The sequence below is a fragment of the Epinephelus moara genome, chromosome 13, assembly GCF_006386435.1.
Source record: "Epinephelus moara isolate mb chromosome 13, YSFRI_EMoa_1.0, whole genome shotgun sequence".
NCBI classification, from domain to species: Eukaryota; Metazoa; Chordata; class Actinopteri; order Perciformes; family Serranidae; genus Epinephelus; species Epinephelus moara.
The window spans coordinates 11,556,226-11,565,631 of record NC_065518.1 but is presented as its reverse complement, the minus strand read 5'-3'; the positions used below and the strand labels follow the sequence as shown (position 1 = coordinate 11,565,631).

General features: G+C 39.1%; 1 protein-coding gene across 2 annotated transcripts in view; it reads left to right on the top strand.

Moving 5' to 3' along the window:
* ttyh2 (tweety family member 2) overlaps positions 1 to 9,406 on the top strand; it is a 106,614-nt gene that overhangs the window by 39,084 nt on the left and 58,124 nt on the right. For both annotated transcript variants that reach the window (XM_050060114.1, XM_050060115.1), the window contains exon 3: positions 8,208 to 8,319. In XM_050060114.1, coding sequence (XP_049916071.1) covers positions 8,208 to 8,319 — 112 coding nt within the window. The remainder of the gene's footprint in view (positions 1 to 8,207; positions 8,320 to 9,406) is intronic.

The following is a 9,406-nucleotide window of genomic DNA, read 5'->3' as shown; positions in this document are numbered from 1 at the left end:
GTTTGTTTTCAACCCATTTTACACACTGGCCCTTTAAGGCAGTACAGGAGGAGGTGCACATTAATAATCCTCCAGGACTGTAACATGCTCATGTTTAACCCAAACAATGTGTCATGTGACTGCAGTTGGTTCACATCCAGGTCGGAACACGTTCTCACCACAAACGAACTGCACCAGAGTTCGTTTGACCACCTCTTCAAGAAAGTCTCAGTCCGGTTGTTTTGGTGCACACCTGAGTGTGATTGCTGTGTTCACACAACCGCACTTCGATTGAACCAAACCAAACAGGGCAGGTGTGAGAGCACCCTTGATAATTTCAATTTGTTTGATATATAGGAGTTAGAATCTGGATGATGAATGATTATATCAGTATGTAGCAGCTAATAAATCAATAAAATCTCAGTTCTTGTTGAAGAATAGACAGACTGTGTTGGATCCATCTCCCCAACCATTCTCTCATCCAGCCTCATTAAGCTCTCTGCTTTTGTTTTTCCTCAGTGCAGAGCATTATTTACATTACAGCAAGTTGTCACATCACCTCAGTCTCCATTTTGTTTACATCTGCTTCCCCCTGAGGTCACCTGAGGTGGTGCATTCATGCTCCCTCTGGCACAATAATCTTAATAACATCCTGTCGCGTGTGATGCACCAGTAGTTTTAAATCTTGTAGTGTGTGCGTGTCTGAGATAAGAGAGAGGAACATCTGTGAACTTCCTCCTTATGTGCGTGATGCAACTTGATTCCAAAATTGCTCCGGATTTTAAAACTCCTGAAGTCTGAGCCCAACTTTAAAATACTTAAAAAGGACGTCATTAATAACACATTTTGAGGACTTTTCCTTATGATAGTCAGATGTAACACAGCAAATACATGAACATTTTATTTACTTTCAATTAAAGGTATAAAACGTTCTCAAATCTATTCCGAAAGATGTTTATTTAAAAAGGCAGCAGAGACACTGCACAGAGTTGATCACAGTGTCTTTACTGCTTATGTAAATAGATCATCACAAGTTATTCTCCTCTCCAGGACTCTTGAAATATTTATTTGTTTTTGTTTACTGTGGCAGGTATCTGTTGCCAATCGGAAAGCGGAAATGAGAATGGAGGACACAATGAAAGGGAAAGAGAAGGAGAGGAAGGAAGAGAGCTGTCTGTTTACACGATATGAGCGTCTTCCATTGGATCCCATACAGAAACACTTTGGCTGGCACACAAGAAGCTTTTCATAGCGTGCCTACAGTATCACCAATAACAGCACAGCAGCGGTTTGGTTTTAAAGCCCTCATTCACTTTTTTGGGGTCATGTATTTTTAGTAACTCACAATTTATAACTTCATCTCAGGCCTTAAATTGGCTATTTTGGAAGTTTTTCTGGCTCTGAAAATGGAGATGTGCGCATGAAAATTTTAAAACACAGCGACTTGTGTTTTATATTCTAGGCCTACTGCATATTAAGAGGATTTTTTTTTTTGGGGTGGCCTTTGCTGAGACTTCAGGAGGGCAGAGTTGAATCTAAAATGTCTATATTTGTCATCTCAGGAGAGTCGTTGCTGCCATTTTGGGGCAAAATCTAGAATATTCAAACATGTCTGAGTCTATTAATAGTGGCCGAGGGCGTTTTTTCTTTCTGCTGCAGGCTGAAGCTTTTGGTTCCTTTTCTGAATTCCCCTCAATGTCTTTTATCCACGTTGTCATTTATCAACATGACAGTTTGGACTTCTGCTCAGTACATGCCCACTCCAATCTATGATATCCTTTCTATTTGAGTCAGACCGCTGATATTTAAAGGAGCAGCACTAAGAGAAGTGGAAGGGTTAGAAAAAGAGCAATGTTCTCCCTCTTTACACACGCCTCCCTGCGCTCCAAGCTTCCTTATATTAATTAGATTCTACCCTTAAAATATTTGCACGGTTCAAAGAAGTCCATGTTTCTCGCGGCTACTTTTGCCCAATACATTTTCTCTATTTAGACACACAGAGATGAAAGGAGACAAACTCCTGTGGTATATTTTTATTTGTCGGTGATGTTTTTTGGTGGGAAACAATAAAAATTCCAACAAATAAAATGCACTAGCATATGCGTCATCATCAGTGGATTATTATTAAATGTGGGCGCATTAAGAAAGGCAAATCTTCTTTTATTTTTTCTGCTTTCTTCCTGTTTCGCTCTGTTTGTGCCATTGTCTTGCTTCCTGCTTTTGTGTCGTATCAGTGGTTGTAAACTGTCTGTCTCCCTGCCTACATGTATATTCAGTATACACTGCCTGCTGTCAGTCTGTCTCTTTTGGTCTGTCTGTATCTGTCACTCCCTGTCTTTCTCCAACGGATGCTTTTTTTCACGTCTGTTCTGTCTTAAATGTATCCCCACCCCCCTTTCCATTTCTCCCTGCCTCTCCCTGAGGGTTATGTTAAAACCTGCAGAGTGGGTGGTTTACCTGCAGGGGGTCAGTTAATGAGGCTCTGTCCTTGTTGTACTAATTAGGAAAATAGCCCCCGTTGTTTTGCTCCACCTGCGCTCACTCAGCATCGACCACCACGCTGCTGCACAGCTACAACAGCTCTGTTAGACTTGAGCGATTCCAGACGAACATTGCAGGAAGCATGGTTGACTGTGGATTTAAAGTCTCTCTTTTCCGCTTAACACTTATCCGGAGCATCAGGGAGGAGTCAGGGGAAGCCGCAAGGTTAAAGAGACTGCTCTCAAGTCTCAATTAGACTGACTCTAGTTTTCCCATCCCTTTGGTACTGACCTGACCTGCCTCTGGCCTTCACCGGGAGCACATTATGAGATGGGACAGTGCAGTGGTGGTTTATGGCAACCAGAGGGTACTTCTGCAGTTACATGCAGGTACGTGGAAAGATTGTAGAAGCAAATCAAAAATGACAGAGCCACCACGACAATTCTGTTCGATAAAAACTCACAGTATAAAGCCTCATCATGGTCTTAAGGCTTTTGTGACCACAGCTGAGGTGGATCTCAGAGTACATCAAGGTACAAAACATGTCATTTTCTGTTGCTGGTCGGTGGCGCATATCTAGACATAAGCATGTAGATGTCTTCAGCCCTGGACTCTTGTCAAACATAAAATTTGGGGCAGATTTAGCCATGTACAGTCAAGACATGAACCACTTCCTGTTCTGGGGCAAGACATGGAAAATTGGACGCCTCACCACAGCCACACCATTTGACCAAAACTCAAAAGCTTCACAATTTACCATTGCCAAGGTCTTAAGATTGTACTGACCAAATTTGAAGTCAATTTGGTGACATCTCTAGGAGAAGTTTGTTAAAGTATAGCGCCTGGAAATGTCCAAAAAAAAAAAAAAAAAAAAAAAAAGGCCAAAAATTGCACAGTAAATTCAAAATGTTTAAATGTTTACATCTAGGTCAAAAGTACTGTGGGTGCTGTTTCTTTGAATCTTGAAGGGGACACAAACGAGCCATTTTGTTGCACCCAAGCACAAGAACCATAATACATCAAGTTTTTTACAGTTCTGATGTGTTTGCAAAGTAAGTTTTTGAGCATCTTTAGCACCTAAAAAATGCAATTGATTTGAAGGACGAATGATAATCCATAGCAATTTCAATAGGGTCCTCACACCAGTTAGCCTAGCTTAAGGTAATAGATACACAGTTGAAAAGGTTAGCTATACTGGTAAACAGATGAAGTAGTTAGCATTACGTAACTAGTAAACAGTGGATAAAGCTGAAATAGTTTGCCTAGCTTCGGTAATAGATAAGAAGTCAAAATAGTTAGCTTATGGTGATGGATAAACAGTTGAAATAGTTAGCTTAATGTAATTGATAAATAGTTTGAAAAGCTTAAAGTAATAGATAAACAGCTGAAATAATTAGCCTATCTTAAAGTATTGGATAAACAGTCTAGCTTAAGGTAACTGATTAACAGTTAAAATAATTAGCTTAATGTAATGGATTCGTTTAGATAGCTTAAAGTAATGGATAAACAGCTGAAATAGTTAGCGTAACTTANCATCAACGTACTAATGCTATTGGCTCAGGGATCATTTCATGTCGACGTAGCCAACGTAACCAGATGTAAATATTTATATATTTTGGACCCGTCAAAATTTATAAAACAATTATTTCTATATTATAATATTTTTTTCAGTAAAATTAATACTTTTATTCTACACCCCTCTAAACGTTCTGTGGATGTATTATTTTTTTATTCGTTTTGATGAAAAAGTTGTAGCTATCACCTTTAAGGTAATTGATAAATAGTTGTAATAGTTAGCATTATGTAACTAGTAAACAGTGGATAAAGCTGAAATAGTTAGCCTGTTTTTGGTAATAGATAAGTCCAAATAGTTAGTTTAAGGTAATTGATAAACAGTTGAAAATATTTAACTTAATGTAATGGATAAATAGTTTTAATAGCTAACAGAAATAGATAAACAGCTGAAATAGTTAGCCTAGCTTAAAGTAATGGATAAACAGTTTTAATAGTTAGCATAGCTTAAAGTAATGGATAAACAGTTGAAAATGTTAGCTTAGCCTAAGGTAATGGATGAACAGTTTAAATTGTTTAGAGTAATGGATAAAAAGCTGAGATAGTTAGCCTAGCTTTAGGTAATTGATAAACAGTTGAAAAAGTGTAGCTTAAAGTAATGGTTAAATAGTTGAAAATGTTAGCTTAGCCAAAGGTAATGGATAAACAGTTTAAAGTGTGTAGAGTAATGGATAAAAAGCTGAGATAGTTAGCCTAGCTTAAAGTAATGGATAAACAGTTGTAATAGTTAGCGTAGCTTTAAGTAATGGGTAAACAGTTGAAAATGTTAGCTTAGCTTAAGGTAATGGATAAACAGTTTAAATTGTTTAGAGTAATGGATAAAAAGCTGAGATAGTTAGCCTAGCTTCAGGTAAATGATAAACAGTGGAAATAGTTAGCTTATTGTATGGATAAACAGTTTAAAGTAATGGATAAACAGTTTTTAGCTTTAAGTAATAGATAAACAGTTGAAATGGTTAACCTAGCTTAAAGTAGTTGACAAACAGCTGAAATAGTTAGCTTTAAGTAATTCATAAACAGCTGAAATAGTTAGCTTTAAGTAATACATAAACAGCTGAAATAGTTAGCTTTAAGTAATACATAAACAGCTGAAATAGTTAGCTAAAGGAACTGGATAAATAGCTGAAAGATATAACCAACCTAAAGTAATAGATAAACAACTGAAATAGCTGGCCTAGCTTACGGTAATGCATAAACAGTTAAAGTTAGCTTAAATTATGAATAAACAGTTGAAATCGTTAGCTTAAAGTTCTAGATAAAAACTTGAAATAGCTAAAAGTAAATGGATACATGGTTGATATAAATTGTGAAATCGCTTTAAGTGGATGTGACAATGAAGAGATCAAGGAAATCTGTATTGATATTTTATGGTTTATTAGATAAGTGAAAAGGCAACCACACTCATAAAACCTTGTAGAATTAATGTGGTCATAAAATATTGATCTGTAATTAATTATCAAGTCAAATAGCCATGCTTGACTCCAGGGAACGGATCCCAGTTAACCCCTTCCTTCTCTACTTTATACAACTGGCATCGATTATCAGATAATGTAATGAGTTCAAAACTGAGGTGTCAGTGTATGAGGTAGCTACACCCAATGTAATCCAACACCTTAAATATAATGCATTATAGCTACACAACTACAGCTTCCAAAATAACCACACACAGACAGGCCATTTGTTAAAGGAAAAAACTGAATAAATGAGAAGGCAAAGAATGCATATTTTGCATATAAAGCATGAGGGTTTCTAAATTATGTCAGCCATGTACTACACAGTCATCAGATTCCTACCCAGTTAATCCCATAGGGGAGATTTTGGAGCATTCTCATCAAAACACCAAATGAGGCATAATGGTGTTCATCCATCTAATAGTGTCAGACACTTGGAGAATCTCTGCCAGGGTCTTTGAAGGAGTAAACTGCTCTGGCGGCTCATGGTGGCCAAACACCTCTTACTAAGACACATGGGTTTTTCCTTCAATTTGTCACCCACATTCAGCTGAATCAACATTTCATAAAAGTGGGATTTACTGCCAGGCTATTGAAAGCTAGGTGTATTTCATAAACCGGTGACTCGATGTATGAAGAGTTTCCCCAGGAAATATGTCAGCAGAGGTGCTATGGTATGTCATCCCCTGAGTCATACAGATCCTGACCACATCTCATCTTATGATCAATTTAGTATGATGTGTGACTGTGTGATGGACTAATCAAAAGCATACTCATTACAGTAACTTTGCTTTGTCATTTAGTGACATGTTTTCCTTGAAGCTTAATGTTTAGTTCCATAAAAGGGTAAAATTCCTCTCTGACATGATCGTCTTTGCAAAAGATTCTTGTCCAGTGCCATCAGATTATGTTGTGAGACATTATGTATCTACGTCTAATTCACTTGCTGGGCTTATGTAGGGAGTGATTTTACACCGGCTGCTTTCAAATCTCAACAACGAACAATGCTACAGCACTTTGGGGACAAAAGAAGCTCAGAGACTACTTAAGAGTGTGCGTTTATGTTGCTGCTTATTATGCTTTGTGCGGATGCTCCAGCCGAACAAGTGAAATCCTCGGATGACTTAATATATAAAGAAAGTGGTTTCAATTTATGCGCACACACATTCCAAAACTCTGTAATGTATAATTTCTGGTTCAAAGAGTGTTGTTTACATAAAAGAACACAGAGATCCAAACAGTTTGTTGCAGCTACAGTGCTCTATAGATACAGCATATATGTGTTGCCTCCTGTAGTAAATACTGTAGGGTTCCCAACTTGGTACTTCTAAGGGTACGGACTAAATTACATCTGTTCTGCCAAGTATTGATTCATGTTCAATTGATCGGTGCCAAATTTCAGTACCTGGGAGCGCAGTGTGTGGGTAGGCAGACAACTGTAGGAGATGGAAACAGAGGGAAAAGTTAGCAGTGAAGTTGTCTAGTGGTAGTAAATGTACAGTTAAGGGTACAGTTTGTCCATGAATAAACACTGCAGCTCCTCAGTACCCAAGAAGTTGCCGTCTCTCGCTTCCCAGCTGCAGGGCAGAAGTGAAAGAAGACTGTGCTGCTCTCCGGCTCTGTCCAAAGACAACACTGCTCTGCCTGTGTTGCAAAATGCATATTTTACTTTGCGTAAAATAGACTTGAAGGGTAAATTAAAGCTTCAGGTTGCGATTACTGCTGTGAAACGTAGCTGAGCCTGCACAGAGCTGGTGTAGACTGTATAGACGGAGGCCTATACCACATGTTACTCTTCCACTATATTGAGGAACAGAGGTGTCAGGATGAGCTAGGGAGGTCACCACATGTAGCCTTCAGATAATAGCTTCTTTTCAGGCTTCTGATTGGCCAACATCTTCTTCTTCACATGACTTTAGGGTTAAGGTTACAGAAAAATCTTGTTTTCAGAACCACCCATATGTGTGGAGTAGACCTAAAAGAAGAGCGTATCTGTTGCATGAGACATGCAAGTAAAAAAGGTGTCTGATACGCTTATGACTTTCTTAAAGCTATGTTCAAAAGGGAAAAGAGGTGAGACAGTGTTTGAGTCGAACGTGCTGGTGCAGCAGAGAAACATTTTACAGGAGAAGCGCGAACTCTGAATGAATCTGATTTTACTTCTCCCACAACTCTAATTGTGTGTGAAGTCTCCAAGATGCTCCCCAAAGACACACAGAGACGGCAACTTTCCAATCCACTGTCATTCATTCTGTTCGGATGACTGCCTTCACCTTGACGATTAACTATTGAATAGAGAAAATAACATTTCCATCTCCTTTCAGGGATCGTCCCAAAGTGCCTCATTACCTTTGCATTCTTTCCTGTTTATGCAAAAAGTCAGGGTTGATGGAGAAATTGATGATACTGCTTTATGATAATGCCCAAATGCCAGGGCGAATAGGAGGGCATGAAATATTCATAACATGTTGTGTAGGTGCTGTTTGCTGTTGTGCCACACTCTTTGTAGGAAGTATATGTCTATCCCAGGAGTCCATTTTTAGGTTGCATTAATTTTTTAATTCACCAAAGCTCCTAATGATGACGGACGAACTTCAGTGACTGAAAAGGACATCACCTCTGACACGCAGGATTCACAAGCCAAGCAGCGCTGATGTAGCTCTCTGCTCCTCTCATTCATTTATCAAAGGCTTACCTGTCCCTCCCTGCCTCTTCTCTCTGCAGCATCGCAGTGGGTGTGGGTTTCTATGGCAACAGCGAGACCAATGACGGCGTATACCAGTTGACCTACTCCCTGTACAATGCCAATCACACGCTGGGCGGCGTGGACAGTCTGGTAAGTGAAACACTAGTGTCATATGATGAATGTTTCCTCCACATAAACACATATGCCTCATCATGTATGAAGTTAGCGGCATCGTGCTTTTTAAAAGCAAACCGAAAACATTCAGTTCAGCCTGCACTATTTCATAAGACACAGTTCATAGATGAGAGAGTCGTCTAGCTGGAAACAAACAGCTCTGAGTGAAGGCTTCAGAAATGCTGGTTCACACACACAAACACACACGCAGGAAGAGGAAAGCCCAGAGGACTCAATTTAGTATGCCTTTAAATGTTTTTATAGTCTTTTTATGGCTTTTTACCGCTACACACAAATTGACAGCCTTTCCACGCAAAAACTCTTCCCAGGCAGACAACTCACACACACACACTCCCCCTCCCTGCTCCACCTTCTCCCAGCCGCCGTGGCCTCGGCAGAAACAAAGCATCGCCCTGTGTCTTTCTTGTGCTCTCTTTAGCACAGTATGTGTGCATGATACTTTTCTATTTTTATCTGCCTCAGTTCCCATCACACAGACGCCCAAATGTAGCTCGCTGTTTCACAAATTTCACACTAATGACAAGGTGTTTTTTTTCCTTTCAGTCAAGAAGTCAAAACAGTTGGATGTTTTCTCCCTGTTGATTTTTTTCCTCACCAATGTTTTTTAAAAGTTGTTTTTTTAAGTAATATTAGAGTTAATTACCTGTCAGCACTATTAGTGAAAGAACTTGGCAATTTAGCTCGGCTATCCACAGTATTGTGCCGTCGTCTGAGCGGTACACTCGAGACTTCGGCTTTAGTCAGACTAATTTCACAAAAATGATAATTAGACTTTACTTCCAAAAATCCAGTTCAGCGAATACTTTGTCGATTTTCAACCTCCTTTGTATCATAACAATGTGGGTAGTACACTTTATTAGGTACACCTGTTCAACTGCTCATTAACACAAATAGCTAATCAGCCAATCACGTGGCAGCATCTCAATACATTTAGGCATGTAGACATGCTGAAGACGACCTGCTGAAGTTCAAACTGAGCATCAGAATGGGGAAGAAAGGTGATTTAAGTGACTTTGAACGTGGCATGGTTGTTGGTGCCAGA